Raw genomic sequence first — 19,995 nt, 5'->3', positions numbered from 1 at the left:
AATACCGTCTGAAGAAGGGTCTCGACCTGAAACGTCACCCTTTCCTTCTCTCCTGAGATGCTGCCTGACCTGCTGAGTTACTCCAGCATTTTGTGATACTTTCGATTTTTACCAGCATCTGCAGTTATTTTCCTACAGGAAAGACAATACATGATTACAACCAAGCCTTTTACAGTGTACAGATACATGACAAGGGAATAACGTCTAGTGCAAGGTAAAGCCAGCAAAGTCCGATCAAGGATAGTCTGAGGGTCAGCAATGAGATGGATAGTAGTTCGGCACTGCTCTCTGGTTGTGGTAGGATGATTCAGTTGCCTGATAACAGCTGGGAAGTCCATCCATGTATCTGTACAAGTTCCTATTAAACATTGCTATTATATCTACTTTGACCATCTCCCTTGTCATACCACTCTCGGTATAAAAAAGTTGCCGAGCAAATCTTCTTTAAACTAACCCTCTCTAACTGTCTCCCAACGTCCTCTAATATTTGACATAAACAGCCAGGAGAAAAAAAAGCCTATGATTATCTACCCTATTTATGCCTCTCATAATTTCATTTACTTATTTCAAGCCGCTCCACAGCCTCTTATTCTTCAGAGAAAACAATCCAAATTCTGTACATTTTATACAAACGCCTCCGCTGTCACGCTGTGAAAACGGAGAGGATGAGACGGAGTTTCTTCCCACAGGCCATCAGGACTGTTAACTTTTATAACTCCAGGGACTAAATTTTGTCTTCTCTGTATTAACTTTATTTATATGCTGGAACCGTAATTCTTTTTTGTGCACAATCCGCAGGCATTGCCACTTTCATTTCACTGCACATCGTGTATGTGCATGTGACAAATAAACTTGACTTGACTTGACTTCAAGAGTCAAAGGTGTTTTATTGTCATGTCCCAGACAGAACAATGAAATTCTTACTTGCAGCAGCACTACGGAATATGTAAACATCATAACATTGCAAGCAACATTCGGATGAATCTCTTGTTACAAGGCCTCCACATCCATCCTGAAGTGTGCTGATTCTTAATTGCAAGCAATATTTAAAAAATTGGCCAGGCCAAAGTTTTACATAGTTGCAGCATGACTTCCCAACTTTTGCAATCACTGCTCTGATTGAATGAAGCCAAACATACTATAACCTTCTTTACCATCCTATCCAACTTGTGTTGCCATTTCAGAGAGGGATGTACTTACAGCTCAAGATCTCGCGGGCACTAAAGAAGTCCCCAGTAAATATTGGGGAAGTTAGAATTACCCACTGTAATCTATATGCTAAAACTCTCGTTTGTTTGTTTGTTTGTTCCTGAACTACAGCCAAAATGGTACACGATAGCGCGGCAATATTAGGCCCACCTTACTCACCGTCGTCCCTTTAGGCCCACCTTACTCACCATCGTCCCTTTGGTGCTAATGGTAGAAGTTTCATTGAAATTGGTGTTATTTTTTTTAAGTTGTTCACATTTTAAAGTTTAAATCTGTCTCCTAGGGAGGGGGGGAGGAGGGAGGATAAGGGGGGTTGAGGGGGATGGAGTGGGGGGGTAGGGGAAGGAGGGGGAGGGGGAGGTTGGCGAGGGAGGGGGAGGGGAGGAAGGGGAGAGGGGAGGGGAAGGGGGGGAGTGGGGGTGGGGGGGGGGGAGAGGGTGCTGCACCAATGCAGGAGAGGTTTGGGCCCAACGTGTACACTTGGTCCAGTAACCCTTATTTCTACATCTTTCCATGACCTGTCTGCCTCTGGTTCCCATTGACTGGAGACATATTGTACAATCCAATCTCAGTATTGCCCTTCCTTATTCCTTAGTTCTATCCATATGGTCACACTGGATGAACCTTCCAAGATGGCCTTTCTTAGTGTAGCCATGGTGTTCACCTTAATCAGTAATGAAACTCTCCTACCTCTTTACACCCCTCTCTATTACATCTGTATCCTGGAACATTCAGCTGTCAGTGCTGACCTACTCTCACTCAAGTGACGGCAATTGCTAAATTATTGGAGTGTCATGCACGAGGCCAAGCTCTTAACTCATTCTCCTTACCTGTTGTTCGCCTAGCCTTCAAAAATAAATGCATTTCAGGCTATCATTCCTGCGCTACATTAAAGCATTGTTATTACGGACCACTTTATAATGGATTTTGATTGTAGAGGATGGACACGGCGCTGAGTTCCACCAGCATATTGTGTCGATCTTCATCGCCGGACCTGGCAATCGACGTTGCCCCCGGCCTGGCACCGACAGCCCGGGGTCGGTGCTTCCAGGCCAGACTACTGCCGCCACCGCCAGCCCACACAGCTTCCACAGGCACTTCCAGGCCACGCCTGCCACCTGCCACCGCCACCACCACTGTCCGCACTACAAACAGCCTGTAATAAATTGATGATTCGTATAGATATGTTTAGGATTAGACGCTTGATCTGACTTTGCATATACTAAGGTATTTATTCACAAGATGCTGGAGTAACTCAGCGGGTCAGGCAGCATCTCAGAGGAGAGAAGGAGTGGGTGACGATTCGGGTCGAGACGCTTCTTCAGACTGATGTCAGGGGGGCGGGACAAAGGAAGGATATAGGTGGAGACAGGAAAACAGTGGGAGATCTGGGAAGGGGGAGGGGAAGAGAGGGACAGACGAACTATCTAAAGTTGGAGAAGTCAATGTTCATACCGCTGGGCTGCGAGCTGCCCAGGCGAAATATGAGGTGCTGTTCCTCCAATTTCCGGTGGGCCTCACTATGGCACTGGAGGAGGCCCATGACAGAAAGGTCAGACTGGGAATGGGAGGCGGAGTTGAAGTGCTCAGCCACCGGGAGATCAGGTTGGTTAAGGCGGACTGAGCGCAGGTGTTGAGCGAAGCAATCGCCGAGCCTGCGCTTGGTTTCGCCCATGTAAAGAAGTTGACATCTAGAGCAGCGGATGCAATAGATGAGGTTAGAGGAGGTGCAGGTGAACCTCTGTCTCACCTGGAAAGACTGTTTGGGTCCTTGGATGGAGTTGAGGGGGGAGGTAAAGGGACAGGTGTTGCATCTCCTGCGGTTGCAGGGGAAAGTGCCTGGGGATGGGGTGGTTGCATAGACTAAGGATAAATTCCCAAACTTCTAATCTACCTTATTGTGGTCCTTGTATTTATTCTATCTGGCCCTTACTCTGTGGTGGTAACGCACTGATCTGCACTTTCTATTTTCTCTTTTGTCCAACATGATGTACTTAACTATGGTATAACTTGCCAGGATTGTGCGCAAACCTATCTCTCTACACATGACCAGAATAAACAGATCCTAAATAGTTCATGTGATGAAGGGTCTCAACTCGAAACGTCACTTCTTCCTTTTTCTCCAGAGATGCTGCCTGTCCCTCTGAGTCACTCCAGCACTTTGTGTCTAACTTATGTGTAAACCCAGTATCTGCAGTTCCTTCCGACACAAATAGTTCATGTGGCCAGTTTTTACGAGTCACTATCCACTCAGCTATGCCGGCTACAAATCTGCATTGGCTGAAGATTTAGAGACAATTGGACCCGTTGGGCCCAAACCTCTCCTGCATTGGTGCAGCTCCCTCTCCTCCCCCTCCCCCATCCCCCCTCCCTCTTCCCCCTTCGCCCCTCGCCCCTCTGCCCCCCCCGTCCTTCCCTCCTCCTCCCTCCCCTCCTCCCTCTTCCCCTCTCCTCCTCCCTCTTCCCCCTTGCATCTCCCCCCTCGCCCCTCCGCCCTTCCCCTCCCTCCCCCTCCTCCTTCCCCCCTCCCTCCCCCCCTCCCCTTCCCCTCCTCACCCTCCCCCCATCCCTCCACCCACCCTCCCCCTCCCCTCCCCCTTTCCCTCCCCCTCCACCCTCCCCCTCCTTCCTCCCCCCTCCCTCCTCCCTCCCCTTCCCCTCCCATCCCTCCACCCACCCTCCCTCTCCCCTCCCCTCCCCCCTTTCCACCCCACCATCCTCCTCAACCCCCCTTATCCTCCCTCCTCCCCCCTCCCTCCCTCCCCTCCTCCCTCCCTCCCTCCCCCCCTCCCTCCCTAGGAGATTGATTTAAACTTTAAAACGTGAATAGCTTTAAAAATATAACACCGATTTCAATGAAACTTCTTCCATTAGCACCAAAGGGGCGACGGTGAGTAAGGTGGGCCTAAAATTGGCGCGCTATCGTGTACCGTTTTGGCTGTAGTTCAGGAACAAACAAACAAACAAACGAATTTTAGTATATAGATGATGCAGATGCTGGTTTTACAAAAGAAGATAGAAGGCTGGAGTAACTCAGCGAGTCAGCAGCATATCAGAACATGAAGAGGTGACATTTTGGGTCACGCCCCTTCTTCAGTTTGGAGAAGGCCCTGATCTGAAACGTTGCCTATCCATGTTTTCCTGAGCTGAATAAGTGAACATGAATAGGTGACGACGAACATGAACAGGTGACATTTCAGGTTGGGACACTTCTTCAGATAGCAGAAAGGTCCTGACCCAAAAGGTCGCCTATCCACGTTCTCCTGAGTTGCTGCCTGACTCGCTGAGGTACTCCAGCGATCTGTGCCTTCTTTAGGTTGAAAATGTGATCTCTAAAAAGTTGTATTGGTATCATGTTCACTTTGAATACAGAGTGATGTCATGCAAAACTGTGTCAGACTTTAGCTTTGTGCTTATTAATAACTTTTCCAATGTGGTATCCAGCACAATTCATAGCTGAGGTGTGTGAGCAAATGTACCAAGTGGCAGTTTCACTATCAAAATATCTACAATAGTACCAATCAATCGACATCAGTGAAACTAATTTCAGGCCCCATTTGTTCTGAGGATTGGGACCATCTTAATTGCTGCAAGGTTTATAAAGTATTTTCAACCCGTGATTAATTTTGTAACTATCGAATTCCTGTGGCTGCATCAGTTAACCATCACGGCTTTCTGGATGTAAACATTTAATGTAGGAAAAAGCTTGTTTGAAATGCTCTTTCTCAGGCACTTAATGGAATTTATACAATAGTATAATCACATGGGGTGGCACGGTGGCACAGCAGTAGAGCTACTGCCATACAACGCCAGAGACCCGGGTTCGATCCTGACTACAGGTGCTGTCTGCATGGAGTTTGTATGTTCTTCCCATGATTTGTGTGGGTTTTCTCCGAGATCTTCGGTTTCCTCCCATACTCCAAAGACATACAGGTTTGTAGGCTAATTGGCATGGTATAGTTAAATAAATGTAAAATTGTCCCTAGTGTGTCTAGGATAGTATTAATGTGTGGGGTTCGCTGGTCAGTGCGGACTTGTGGGCCAAAGGACCTGTTTCCATGTTGTATTTCTAAACTAAACTAAATTAAACTAAACTAATAGAGTTTAAAAAATATGTTTTATTCCATCTCCAAAATAGAAAAAAGCCTGAAAAGGAAGAAAAGTGTACATGAGCACAAAACAATAGAATAGTTATAAAATATTTAACTTGTTGTTAGTAATTCATTAAGCAACACACAAAGTACTGGAGGAACACAGCAGGTCTGGCAACATCAGGGGTGGGAATGGATAGGCAACATTTCGGATCAAGACCCTTCTTCAGTTGCAAACAATGCTTGAAAAGCCACAAAGTTAATGGAAGAAACAGGAAGAGCAATGAAAATATAAACGTGTTTTTAAAGTTTTTGTATGATATTGTGGTCCAGATGTTTATTAGTTTGATATTACTGTAGCATTAAATTTATATTACTCCAGAATTTATTTAAGATGTACATTGTATGAGCTACAAACAGATAAAACCTGTCGACAGGCGGCACGGTGGCGCAGCGGTAGAGTGGCCGTCTTACAGCGAATGCGGCGCTCCAAGACCCGGGTTCGATCCCGACTACGGGCGCTTGTCTGTCCGGAGTTTGTACGTTCTCCCCGTGACCTGCGTGGGTTTTCTCCGAGATCTTCGGTTTCCTCCCACACTCGAAAGACGTACAGGTTTGTAGGTTAATTGGCTTGGTAAATGTAAAAATTGTCCCTAGTGGGTATAGGATAGTGTTAATGTGCGGGGATCGCTGGTCGGCACGGACCCTGTGGGCCGAAGGGCCTGTTTCCGCGCTGTATCTCTAAACTAAACTAAACTAAACTAAACCGACTGACAAATTCTTGAGACTGATGGCAAACAGATGGTTAAAAGTCTAAAAAGTGTTCATGACATGTTCTCATTGGGAGTGATGTTGAATGGTGGATATGCTGCTCCAACACTGGGTGGGACATAATGTTTACTGAATTATTGGATCATATAGTTATTATGCCAAGAAAAGCAATGAGTCAAGAATGGAAACTAGATGTCAGATTGAAGAGATTCTGTGGTTTTATTCCCATTGACTTCAGGATGCTGAACTTTCCCAATTGCCATTCACTAGTTTGGGTAAATGTTATTACCACGTCACCAGTATTTGTGAGGAAGAGATTCTCACTGATGGTAATCTTTCGGCATGTTGTATTCTATGCTATTAAATCCACACTACAGTCTTGGTAGTTTTTTTATGTAGACATATATTCATAATTTGGTTTATTCACAAAATGCTGGAGTAACTCAGCAGGTCAGGCAGCATCTCGGGAAAGAAGGAATGGGTGACGTTTCGGGTCACCCATTCCTTCTCTCCCGAGTTGCTGCCTGACCTGCTGAGTTACTCCAGCATTTTGTGAATAAATCGATTTGTACCAGCATCTGCAGTTATTTTCTTATTCATAATTTGGTATGTGTAGGAAGGAACTGCAGATGTTGGTTTAAATCGAAGATAGACAAAAAATGCTGGAGTAACTCAGCGGGACAGGCAGCATCTCTGGAGAGAGGAATGGGTGATGTTTGGCGTTTCTGACTGAAGCAGGGCTTCGACCCAAAACGTCACCCATTCCTTCCCACTGAGTTACTCCAGCTTTTTGTGTCGATGTTCATAATTTGGTGTTATCTTGGTCTCAAAATTGCCGAGCATTAATTACTTCACTAAATTTACATAAGTTGAGAGGTTGTGTCCATTTGGCAATATTTTACACGCTGCTCTCATTTAACACAAATGGAGAAAATTTGTGACTTCCAGAAAAAAAAATCCCAGCTGTTACATGAGTAACGCCAGATGTATTTTATTACAGGAAGGGTGAGGAAATACTTTGAGGACCTAAATCTGGAGTGTAAAGTTAGATCTTTCACTCCACCTTAATTTTTGCGATTATATCTACACTTCTTTTTAAAAAAAGGTGTTCATTTAAATTCTACTTTATTCAGCAATTATAAAAGGTTGAAAGATGGCCAGTAGATCCAAACAAGATTGCATCTGTATAGAAAATTTATTTTGTGCTGCGGTATGTTCTTAATAGCCATTTATATTGCACCATTTTGATTTTAACTGTGTGTTTAAATCAGAAGCAATTTGCAAATCGTGATCAGAATAGACAGTCTAAAGCCTATTTTTAATCTTTTTCAGATTTATCGGACAATATAACACAACTACCAGCCATGAATGGAAATGTCCAATTAAATTCGACAAGGCACCAGTATTCTTCTTCAAACACTTCTCAACAACGGAACCTGCCACCGAACAGAAAGCAAACCTCAGAGACATCCTCCAAACAGACCGCGAGGCAGTTTAGTCCTTCAAGCTCTCCCTCAATAAATGATCTGGAGAAGGTGTCAACCCCGGGAAATGAAAAAAGCTCATTTAATGCAAATAAATCTGTGGAGGAACACAAATACCACAGTAAAACTTCAAGGCAGAGCACAGAGGACAGAGCTGAAGTCTTTGTGAACAACAAGGGGCTGGATGGTTCAGTGGATGTTGGGAATCCCGAATTGTGCGGCACTGAACCAGATAGCGGAGAATTTCCACACACCAGTCCGAGGATACCAAGGAAGGGAATTGGTCAGTATTTGAATAAAACTCAGAACGTGCCGAAATTTGCATCAAAAATTCCGGACAGAGGTCAAAAGGAAGAGAAGAGTGATACAAGCGGAATCAACTCAAGGGGGAAAGTTGCTTCTGCAAAAGCCTCTCGACTTTCCGGCTTGAACCACACGAGGAGCAGAGCTCTGAACGATGTGCAGAAGGGCGTCGCGACTCTCCCGCCCAGGGGAAAGTGTAAATCCAGACTCAGTATTTCAAATGATAATCTATTGCAGCTGTCCAGATGTGGAAGTGCAACAGATACAGAGAAACCCAAACACGGCTCCAGTCAAAGGCAGTGGAAATCTGATGTTAGCTGGAAGTCCTACAGTTTCTCCAATTTGCATTTAGATGACAGCGAAGATTTGTGCGAACTCTCCCTCTCCTCCATGATTTCTCCAAAGCGCACTGCGACGGGTGGTGTAAAAATGTCCTTCAATAGCAACGTCATCAAGCTTCCATCTCCGACACAAAACAGCCATCCCAACACTGCCACGGTAGCTCCTTTCATGTACAAGTAAGTCGTATTCAACTATGAGCAACGCTTTTTAAAATGTGGAAAGTTGCAGCTTAAATATTAACCTTTGAAAGATTTGATGCTGCATTGTTTTGGAGGCTGTTATTCTTTGTGCACTGTTAAGCCTGAGATTATTTGACCTTATGCATGTGTGGTAACTAATCAACATTGGGGCATAATAAGTATATTTGGAAAAAAGTTTTTAAAAAATGGGAATTTAATTTTTACTCCTGATAATTGTTCTTTCAATTATTTTTGTGTTTTTCCTACCTTAGTTATTTATTGGAATTCTGCTTGGAAGTATGTTGTCCTGTTCCCAAATCTTTAGGAAAATGTGTAGGAAGGAGATGCAGATGCTGGTTTATACTGATGGACAAAAACCGCTGGAGGACCTCAGTGGGTCAGGCAGCATCTCTGGAGAAAAAGGATGGGTGACGTTTTGGATCGGAACCCTTCTTCAGTCTGCTTAAGCGTTCCTTTGATTCTATTGAAAAATTTAGAAAATTAGGTAAAATCTGAAGGAAGACTGAATTACCGGCAGAAGTTATAGGATTCCTGGGGTAAATCGGAATTCCATAATGTGTGCCCTCAGCGAGCATGGTTGGGATGGATCTTCCCACCAATGGACCAAGATATCATTCTGACAACTTCAAGTGGTGACTGGTGTGGGAAGCTTGAAAGAGGTTATGCACAAGTAGCTTCCACTTCTCAATCCGAAAGCAGAACCTAGAGTAACTCATCCTTCAACCTGAGAGACTGTTTAGAGTTTAGAGATACAGCGCGGAAACAAGCCCTTCGGCCCACCGAGTCGGCGCCGACCATGATCCCCGTACACGAGCACTGTCCTGCACACACTAGGTAACAATTTGCAATCTTTACCGAAGCCAATTAACCTACAAACCTGTACGTCTTTGGGGTGTGGGAGGAAACCGGAACACCCGGGTGAAACCCACGTGGTCATGGGGAGAACGTACAAACTCCGTACAGACAGCAACCATAGTCAGGATTGAACCTGGGTCTCTGGCACTGTGAGGCAGCAACTCTACTGCTGCGCCACCATGTTGAGGAAGGGGAATGGGCAGCAGAGTGCTGCAGCTGGTAGAGCTGCTCCTTCACAGTGCCAGAGCAGAGACCCGGGTTAGATCCAGACCTCAGGTGCTGCCTGGGTATCGGACGCACGTTCTCCCGGTGAGCGACTGGGTTTCCACCGGGTGCTCCTGTTTCCTATTAGATGTCCGGGTTTGTATGTTAATTGGCCTCTGTAAAATTGCCCCGAGTGTGTAGGGTAGGTGATGAGAAAGTGGGATATCACAGAACGAGTGTGAATGGATGATTGATGGTCGACGTGGACTTGGTGGGCCGAAGGGCCTATTTCTACGCTCTTCTCTAAATTTAAAACAAATTTAAGTTTACTATGGATGAACACAATGAGGTGCAATGGGATAATTTAGGTGATTTATCACCTGATATTTTACCCTCTTATTCTGTTCAGTATACGACTTCTGTTTGTAAACTCTACCAACAGAACAGATGATATCAGGAGCTGGTTATAGGCAATTTCCTATCTCCTGCTATTGTGCAACTTAGAACATTGATATATATTTCCTAATCTGCCAGTCTAACTCTGCTGGTGATTGCTTGAATGAACAGCATAATGTAATTTGACAGTGGCATGAAAGAAACTTCAAAAAAAGTTTCAGATGCAGGAAAGTTGAAATCAAGGTGCTGGAAGCACCCAGCAGGTCAGGCGGCATCTGTGGAGAGAAAAACGGAGTTAATGATTCAGGGCTGCGACTCTTCAAAGGGAAACATCATCAATTTTTTTTTAATGTAAATGATGAAATGCAGACGAATTTCAAGGATAGGAATAAGGAATTTAAAACTGAGGTGAGAAGGAACTATTTCACCCAGAGAGTTGTGAATTTGTGGAATTCTCTGCCACAGAGGGCAGTGGAGGCCAAATCACTGGATGAATTTAAGAGAGAGTTAGATGGAGCTCTGGGGGCTAGTGGAATCAAGGGATATGGGGAGAAGTTGGGCACAGGTTACTGATTGTGGATGATCAGCCATGATCACAATGAATGGGAGTGCTGGCTCGAAGGGCCGAATGGCCTACTCCTGCACCTAGTTTCTATGTTTCTATGAATACCCTAAGTTACTGGACCAAACATTTCCTTGGTTTCATTCTTAGTGTACTTAGTGGTCAGCAATTCTGATCTACAGCATAGAACACATCACCAGAACATGCCCTTTGGCCTACAATATCAGTGTTGAAGATGATGCCTGAATAAACTAATCTCCTTCAGACTTCAGAGATACAGAGCGGATACAGGGCCCTTGTCCCGCTAAGTCTGGCTGATCAGCGATCCCCATTCCCTAACACTATCCGACACACAAGGGACAATTTACAATTTTACCAAAGCCAATTCACCTACAAAACTGTATCACTTTGCAGTGGGCCTGGTGAGCACAGGTAGATGGATACAGTGGGCTGCTGTTCAAGATGATGTTATATATACACATATACAGACACAAAAAGCTGGAGTTACTCAGCAGGACAGGCAGCATCTCTGGAGAGAAGGAATGGGTGACGTTTCGGGTCGAGACCCTTCTTCAGACTATCTATATACGGTGTTAGGGAATGGGGATCGCTGGTCAGTGCGGACTTGGCAGGTCAAAGGCCTTGGTTCCGCTCTGCATCTCTGAAGTCCAAAGGAGATAAGTTCATTTAGGCATCATCTTGTACACAGGCACACTCACACGCACACGCACACACACACACGCACACACACACACACACACGCACACACACACACACACACACACACACACACACACACACACACACACACACACACACACACACACACACACACACACACTTATAGTGCAAACAAGTGCCCCCAAGTCCATGTAGTTCAGAGCTTATTTGGAGGTTGTTGTGTTTAATAGCCTGATGGCTGTAGGAAAGAAATTGTTCCTGAACCTGGACGTCACAGTTTCCAGGCTCCTAATTCTCCTATATCTTCTTCCCGATGGCAGGAGGGAAATGGGAGTGTGGCCAAGATGATGTGGGTCTCTGATGATGCTGGCTGCCTTTTTTGGTTTCCTGTAAATCCCTTCGATGGTGGGTAGCCATCGGAGAGTTTCCCTCTTGATGCCTGATGACTTCAAATCTGCCAGTAGTGTTTGAAGCCACACTATGTTACGTACTACCTCAGCAAAAGAGCTGCCACTTTCACCTCACCTCTGGAATCCAGGGGTCAAGTGGAACTGGTAACATTCAAACTGAGCTTAGGTGTGCAGGTTATTTATGTGTACATGTCATTAAATAGCATTTTAACAAGACCTTGCATGGCTGATAATTGGTAGTAGATTGTCAGGGCGATAGTTGCTTCTTGTAGGCAAGACACAATTGGGCAATATTTTTACACTGGATAAAGCCCCAATATTGCAACTTTAGTGCAAGAACATGTCGAGATAAGCTCGTCCAACAGTATAAGTCATAGAGTCATATAGCATTCAAAACAAGTCCTTCGGCCCAAGTTGTCCACATCAACCAAGATGCTCCCATCTAAGCTAGATCCATTTGCTCGCATTTGGTTCATATCCATTTAAACCTTTCTTATCCATGTACCTAACCAAGTGTGTTTTAAATGTTGCTATTGTAGTTAGCACTAAAGCCAGGTATTATTCAGTTCCAGAATCTGTGAGCCATCCAATGTTCTTAGTTTTTAGCTATCAAAATAATATAGAGTGAATCTAATCAGCTTAAGACTAGAACCTGCCAGGCGTTGTGCTGCCCCTCCACTCTTCTAGCTTTCTCCCCTCCCCCATCCACCACTGCAATCAGTCTGAAGAAGGGTCTCGACCCGAGACGTCACCTATCCATGTTCTCCAGGGATACTGACTGACCCACTGAGTTACTCCAGCATTTTGTGTCTTAATAGCTTAAGACTATTTCCCTGATGGCAGGGATATCAGGTGCAATATACAATTGATCACCTTATCCACACTGCTGACAGAAAATGGTTGCAAATGCTTTAGTCTTGTCTTTGGCACGCAGTTTAGTTTAGAGATAGAGCGCGGAAATGGGCCATTCGGCCCATGGAGTCGGCACCGACCAGCGATCCCCACACATTAACACTATCCTATACACATTAGGGACAATTTTACATTTATACCAAGCCAACTAACCTATAAACCTGTACGTCTTTGTAATTTGGGATGTGGGAGGAAACCGAAGATCTCAGAGAAAACTCACACGGTCATGGGTAGAATGTACAAACTGCGTACAGACAGCACCCATAGTCGGGATCGATTCTGGGTCTCTGGTTCTGTAAGTGCTGTAAGGAGCAATTCTACCGCTGCGCCACCATGTCAACTTGGTTACAAAAATTGTCAATGCATTATTTAAATGTTTGATGATAATTGTACTGGCTAAGACATGTTATATCTCTGCTAATGACAGCTTCTCAGTGGTGGCTGTTCATATCAGCTGTAATCTTTTCAAAAGTATAATTGGTGTAAATTTGAAAATTATCTATTGGAACAAATTTGCTCTTAAGATCAATTTTGAATTTTTACCAGCAATTTATTTGATTGATAGTTTAATAGCTGGATGATAAGTGAAATATCATTGTCACAGTGTATATAATTTAGTTTAGAGCAAAGATACTAGAGGAGCAAGATGAACCACTCTGTCAAAATCACCTATACTGAAGTGTAGTACACAAAGGAGCATAACGTCCGCCATTTTAGTAAGCAAAACCTGCCGTTCGTTATGCCTCTCGCAGTGTAATCAGTGTTTTGGGGCAACAGTATGTGTGATGATACCATAAAAATGCAGAATATATCTCATCTATCAATTCACAGATTTTTGTTATTTTTCTTTTTAAATGTTTCTGCAAGTTTCTGCCTACTAAAATGGCGCCATGACATACTACGGTTTTTAGGGTCGAGTGGCCTATCTTGCTCTGCTCTATTATCTTTGGTCCCAGTGTATGTCGTTTAGTTTAGTTTAGAGATGCAGTGTGGAAACAGGCCCTTCGGCCCACCATGTCCACGCCGACCAGCAATCCCCGTTACACTACCACACGCTACACACTAGGGACAATTTACAATTTTTACCAAAGCCAGGGATGCTGCCTGACACGCTGAGTTTCTCTCGCACTTTGTGTCTACCTCCGTAGATGTGACTGTCAACTCGTTTTTGAATTAATTGAATTCATTGAACGATGCAGCATGGAAAAATACCCTTTGACCCACCGAGTCTATGCCGACCATTGATCACCCTTTCACTGTAGTTCTATGTTATCCCACTTTCACATCCACTCCCGACACACTAGGGACAATTTACAGAGGCCTAATTAACCTACGAATCTGCACGTCTTGGGATGCGGGAGGAAACCCGAAGACCTGGTGGAAACCCACACGGTCACAGGGATAAAGTGCAAACTCCACACAGCCAGGACCCAAGGTTGAGATCAAACTTATGGTCTTTGGCACTGTGAGACAGCAGCTGCACCACTGTGCTGTCTTTGTCACGTTATCTGTCCTCAATGTTCTTATACTGTCGGCCTTCTTTGCCAAATCAGACTTTGTGTTCTTGTGTTGTTTAACGTATACACTTTAAGAATATGGGCAGCATGGTGGCGCAGCGGTAGAGTTGTTGCCTTACAGCTCCAGAGGCCCAGGTTCGTTCCTGACTGTGGGTGCTGTCTGTAAGGAGTTTGTATGTTCTCCCCGTGACTTGTTTGGGTTTTTTCCGGGTCCTCCAATTTTTTGCACAATACAAAGACGTACATGTTTGCAGGTTAATTAGCTTGGTAATATTGTAAATTGCCCCTAGTGTGTGAAGGATAGTGTTAGTGTGCGGGTTGGCACAGACTCTGTGGGCCAAAGGGCCTGTTTCTGCACTGTATCTCCAAAGTAAACTCAACTAAAATCGCAATACCGGCATCTTCCCACAAATATTCTCCTTCTCAACCCAAATTAAGGTGAACAATATTTCCTTAATTTTCTTTTATTTCCATGTGGTAACATCCTATTCTTTTTATACCTTCCACTTTTATTGTATTCTTTACCACTTTCCTATTTATCATTTAAACAGATATGATATCAAATATGATATGTTTCTTGCTTTATTCCACCCTGTGGTAGAATTTAATATTACAATATTTAAATATAATTCCAATCATTAATATGGTTGCATCTTGTTCTATAAAAAAAGAGCTATGCATCAGCCTCCAGAAAAATATATTGTATATGATTTTATATGATCTAATAAAAACATATAAAATTCTAAAGGGATTGGACAGGGTAGATGCAGGAAAAATATTCCCCATGTTGAGGGAGTCCAGAACCAGGCATCACAGTTTAAGAATAAGGGGAAGGCCATTTAGGACTGAGATGAGGAAAAACTTTTTCACCCAGAGAGTTGTGAAATTGTGGAATTCTCTGCCACAGAAGGCAGTGGAGGCCAAGACACTGGATGTTTTCCAGAGAGAGTTAGATATTGCTCTTAGGGCTAACGGAATCAAGGGATATGGGGAGAAAGCAGGAACGGGGTACTGATTTTGGATGATCAGTTATGATCACATTGAATGGCGTTGCTGGCTCGAATAAATAGGCCTAAAAAAATAGGCCTATTCCTGCACCTACTTTTTTTATGTTTCTATGTTTCTATTGCCTAAAATTGTCTATTGTTTACTACTGCTATTGTCTATTTATTTGTCTGATTGTTTTTTTATTTATATGCTGAACTTTTTTTGTTGTTCATTGTGGGTTTTGCAGAGTAATATGTTTACATATCTGATCTGCTGCCGCAAGTGAGAATTTCATTGTTCAGTTTTGGAACATATGACAAAGAAACCCTCTTCAACTTACATATTTCCATGTTTGCCGGTGAGCTGGAAGGGGGCTTTTTGCCCCCATCAAATCCATGACAACCCTCATAGAAATCCTACCACTTTTTATTATTTCCCCGTGATCTTTTTTTCCCCCAAATAAAAAGAACAGTAATTCATCTTTGGTCCTGGGATTCATTTAGCATTGGAAGTCACCTATAAGCATTAACTGTTCTCACTAGTCAATTGATTAAATAAATAATTAAATATATTCCTTTATTCGTCCCACACCGGGAAAATTTACAGTGTTACAGCAGCAAAGTGGATAGCAAGAGATCATTCATTATAAATAAAAGTAAAGACGAGGATAAATTGTCATCAGTTTACTGTGTACTCCTTAACTGTTACTGTTGACTGGTCTGCTGGGAGCAGTGCTGGTTGTGCAGTCTCACAGCAGCGGGAAGGAAGGACCTCCTATATCTCTCCTTCACGCACTTGGGGTGAAGGAGTCTGTCACTGAAGGAGCTACTCAGTGCAGTGACAGTGTCCTGCATGTGGTGGGAGTCGTTGTCCAGCAGCGATGTTAACTTTGCAGTGGATGCAGTGGAAAATCAGAACCTTAATTTCCTGTTTTATCAAATACCTTGAGGTGCTTATAGGTTCAATCGACTCCACTCAGAAAAATCACTGAGACACATTGCTGAAGACAATGGTTATAATTAGCGTGACCTCTCTGCGACTATAATTCTATTTACGGTGCATGTGTGTGCTTCATTCTACTTCGGTGTGAGGGAACCATGTCCAGTCGTGTGTCTCCTTAGTAGTTGGATAACATGAGGTGACTGTACATCAATGTTGATTTGAGGACTTAGAGAGACTTGAGGACTTGGAGAGAACTTTTACCCAACGACAGCATGGTCTGAAGAAGTCTCCTGACCCAAAACAACATCACCGATCCATGTTCTCCAGGTTGCTGCCTGACCCGCTGAGTTACTCCAGCACTTTGTTCTGACGGGTGCTGTCTGTACGTTCTCCCTGTGACCACGTGGGTTTTCTCCAGGAGCTCCGGTGTCCTCCCACACTCCAAGATGAAAAGGTTTTTAGGTTAATTGGCGTTGGTAGAAGAAATTGTCTTAAATTGTCTCGAGTCTAAACATGCAAACTCCTCAGCATCCGACAGCATCCGATGTCAGGATTGAACCCGGTCTTTGGTGCTGTGAGCCAGCAGCTCAACCAGTTGTGCCACTGTGCCACTTACATGAATATTGAAGCAAGTGCTCTGCCAACAGTTGAATTGGAAAACAGCCCTAGTTGTATTTGGCTGCTGCTTTGGGTCCTTGGTTTCCATCTCCAGGGTGGATTCCTCTTTCAGGAATGGTTCCTTTTCCATCATGATCGTTTTCATGGTACCTCTGCACTGTTGATGTGTAGCTAACTCCAATTCTTGCTCCATCTCCTGCCCCAGTTTTTTAAGCTGATCACCTTGAACTCCAGCTCAACACGTCCCCGTTACTTGCACTGACTAACCTTTCTTGAAGATCTCGATGTCCTCCATTACCCATCGACAATCATCTCACTGGCTGCCCACTCCCACCTCCCCCACATCTATCCTCCCTTGTTCTCCTGTGCTCCTCACAATCTTTCTCCAATTCTCTTCACCTCACCCATCGAATCCTCACTCCACTGGCAGCAATCCATGGCTCCGTTAACTTACTCTGTAAGCTCCTGTGTAATTTTGTATATAAAAAAAGCGTTTGCACATGATAGAACCCTACTCCGTCGGCCTTATTCCAATATTATAACTGGATGTACTTCAGGGGGTATGGGGAGAAGGCAGGAACGGGGTACTGATTGAGAATGATCAGCCATGATCACATTGAATGGCGGTGCTGGCTCGAAGGGCCGAATGGCCTCCTCCTGCACCTATTGTCTATTGTCTATTGTCTAACAAGAGACCCTCACAGCAACACTTTAATTGGCTTAGATAGACACAAAATGCTGCAGTAACTCAGCAGGACAAGATTGACTTGCTGCCTGACCCACTGAGTTACTCCAGCATTTTGTGTCTATCTTCGGTGTAAACCAGCATCTGCAGACCCTTCCGACACTTCCTACATCACAACGTAGGGTTTTTCTTCCTCCGCCTCCGTGCCTTTTTCTATGGGAAGATGTCCACACCACCCAGTGATGACCCCTTCTCCCGTCTACACCGGTCCCCCTCCTCTTGGACTCCCCAGGACGGCCTTCTACCCTCTCTAGACTTCTTTATTTCTAACTGCCGGCATGACATCAACCGTCTCAACTTTTCCACCCCCCTTACCTACTCTAACCTCACCGCCTCTGAACGTACAGCCCTCCGCTCACTCTGCAGCAACCCTGACATTATAATTAAACCCACCGACAACGGAGGTGCTGTGGTAGTCTGGCGCGCTGACCTGTACCGGGCATGGTTCTTCCTCGACCGCAGAACCATGCAATTTCCCTCTGCTAACACTCTACTCCACCTAGCGGAGCTGGTCCTCACCCTCAACAACTTCTCCTTTGACTCCTCCCACTTCCTCCAAGTCTAAGGCGTAGCTATGGGCACCCGCATGGGCCCCAGCTATGCCTGCCTCTGTAGGGTACGTGAACAATCCCTGTTCCAGACGTACACTGGCCCTATCCCCGAACTCTATCTCCGTTACATTGATGATGCATCGGTGCTACCTCCTGCACCCATGCAGAACTCATGGACTTCATCAACTTCACCACCAATTTTCATCCTGCGCTCAAATTTACTTGGACCATCTCTGACACCCCCCTCCCCTTTCTTGCTCCCCAGTTCCCATCACAGAAAATAGACTATTGATTGACATCTATTACAAACCCACTGACTCCCACAACGATCTTAACTACACTTGTTCCCAACCTGCTCCCTGCGAAGACTCTCTCCTCTACCCCCAATTCCTCCGCCTATGCCGCATCTGCGCCCAAGATGAGGTGTTCCATACCAGGACATCCGAGATGTCCTCATTCTTTAGGGAGCGGAGGCTCCCCTCTCCCATCATAGATGAGGCCCTCACTTGTGACCTCCCGTTACCCCGCAGCTCCGCCCTTGCTCCCCCTGCCCCTAGTCGCAGCAGAGATAGAGTCCCCCTAGTCCTTACCTTCCACCCCATCAGCTTTCGCATACAACACATAATCCTCCGAAATTTCCGCCACCTCCAACGGGATCCCACCACTAGCCACATTTCCCCATCTCCACCCCTTTCCGCCTTCCGCAGAGACCGTTCCCTCCGCAACTCCCTGGTTAACTCACCCCTTCCCACCCAAACCACTCCCTGTCCAGGTACCTTCCCCTGCAACCGCAGAAGATGCAACACCTGTCACTGTACCTCCTCCCTCGTCTCTGGTTTCAGGTTAGGCAGAGGTTCACTTGTACCTCCTCCAACCTCATCTACTGTACCCGTTGTTCAAGATGTGGACTCGTACATCGGCGAGACCAAATGCAGACTGGGCCGATCATTTCGCGGAACACCTTCGCTCAGCCCGCCTGAACTAAGCTGATCTCCCAGTTGCTGGACACTTTCATTCTCCTTCCCGCTCCTACATAGACCTTTCTGTCCTTGGTCTCCTCCATTGTCAGTGAGGCGAAATACAAACTGGAGGATCAGCATTTCATATTTTGCTCGGGCAGCTTACAGCCCAGTGGTATGAATATTGATTTCTCTCACTTCAGGTCACCCCGGCGGCATTCCCTCTCTCTCTATCCCTCCCCCACCCAAGTCGCACTAGCTTCTCATTTTCACCCTACAAACAGCTAACAATGGCCTGTTTCCTTTATCATCATTACTTTTTTGCGTATCTTTCATTCATTGTTCTTTATCTCTCCACATCACCGTCTATATCCCTCGTTTCCCTTATCCCTCACCAGCCTGAAGAAGGGTCTCGACCTGAAGCATCATCCATTCCTTCTCTCCAGAGATGCTGCCTGTCCCGCTGAGTTACTCCAGCTTTTTGTGTCTATCTTCCTGCACTTTAATTGGCTTTTCAGGCCTGGTACAATATTCAGCTTATTTGTTCTCATCTCCTTTGCTGGTTGTATGAAATCGTCATCGACATGTCTGCGACTCTTATTTTGTGCTCACGACTGTGTGATATGTGGAGAGTAATTTGCTTCTGAAGAAATGTTAGATTACTTTAGGATTTTACAGGAGGACTCCAATAAATGTGGCAAGCTTGGAAAAGAGCAGCGTCAGAACTCTGATATGCTGATGTGGACGGATGGAAAAATTTTAACTGAGACAAAGTCCAAATAAAAATGTGATGGAGTATCACATTAATATGGGGCCACATAAAGAAGGATTAATCTGTGGCAGCATTAAGACACCCAGCTGGAAGACACATAATCAAGCGAAAGCTCGACACATGGTTGATTGCCCTCACTTAAATATTAATGTACGAGCTGCACATGCTAGTTACATTTCACTTGGACCTTCCCCAAAACGTTTGAATCTCTATCCCCTGTTGGTTGTGATAAGTTTCCTCCCAATATGATTATCCTGAACTTCATCTGGTTAACAGATTAAACTGAAAGACTATTGGAATAAAGCCATCACAAATCCAATCTTCTGGGTAGTCTTTAAAAAGGAAGTATTGCAACTTTTTATGGTATAACAAATAAGCAAGTGATCTTTTTTTTCCAATATCGCTCCTCCAATGTTACTCGGGACACATGAGCAGCTTTGAAAAAAATATCTGTTCTGATGAATTATTATTTCAAAGTTGGGTT

General features: G+C 44.8%; 1 protein-coding gene across 9 annotated transcripts in view; it reads left to right on the top strand.

The window, feature by feature from the left end:
• Positions 1–19,995, top strand: part of LOC144605429 (neuron navigator 1-like) — a 602,839-nt gene that overhangs the window by 227,390 nt on the left and 355,454 nt on the right. For all 9 annotated transcript variants that reach the window (XM_078420673.1, XM_078420677.1, XM_078420676.1 and 6 more), the window contains one exon: positions 7,404–8,376. In XM_078420673.1, coding sequence (XP_078276799.1) covers positions 7,404–8,376 — 973 coding nt within the window. The remainder of the gene's footprint in view (positions 1–7,403; positions 8,377–19,995) is intronic.

The sequence above is a fragment of the Rhinoraja longicauda genome, chromosome 24 (genome assembly GCF_053455715.1).
Source record: "Rhinoraja longicauda isolate Sanriku21f chromosome 24, sRhiLon1.1, whole genome shotgun sequence".
Classification (NCBI taxonomy): domain Eukaryota; kingdom Metazoa; phylum Chordata; class Chondrichthyes; order Rajiformes; family Arhynchobatidae; genus Rhinoraja; species Rhinoraja longicauda.
Note: the sequence above shows the minus strand (reverse complement) of the source record. Positions and strands in the feature narration are given on the sequence as shown.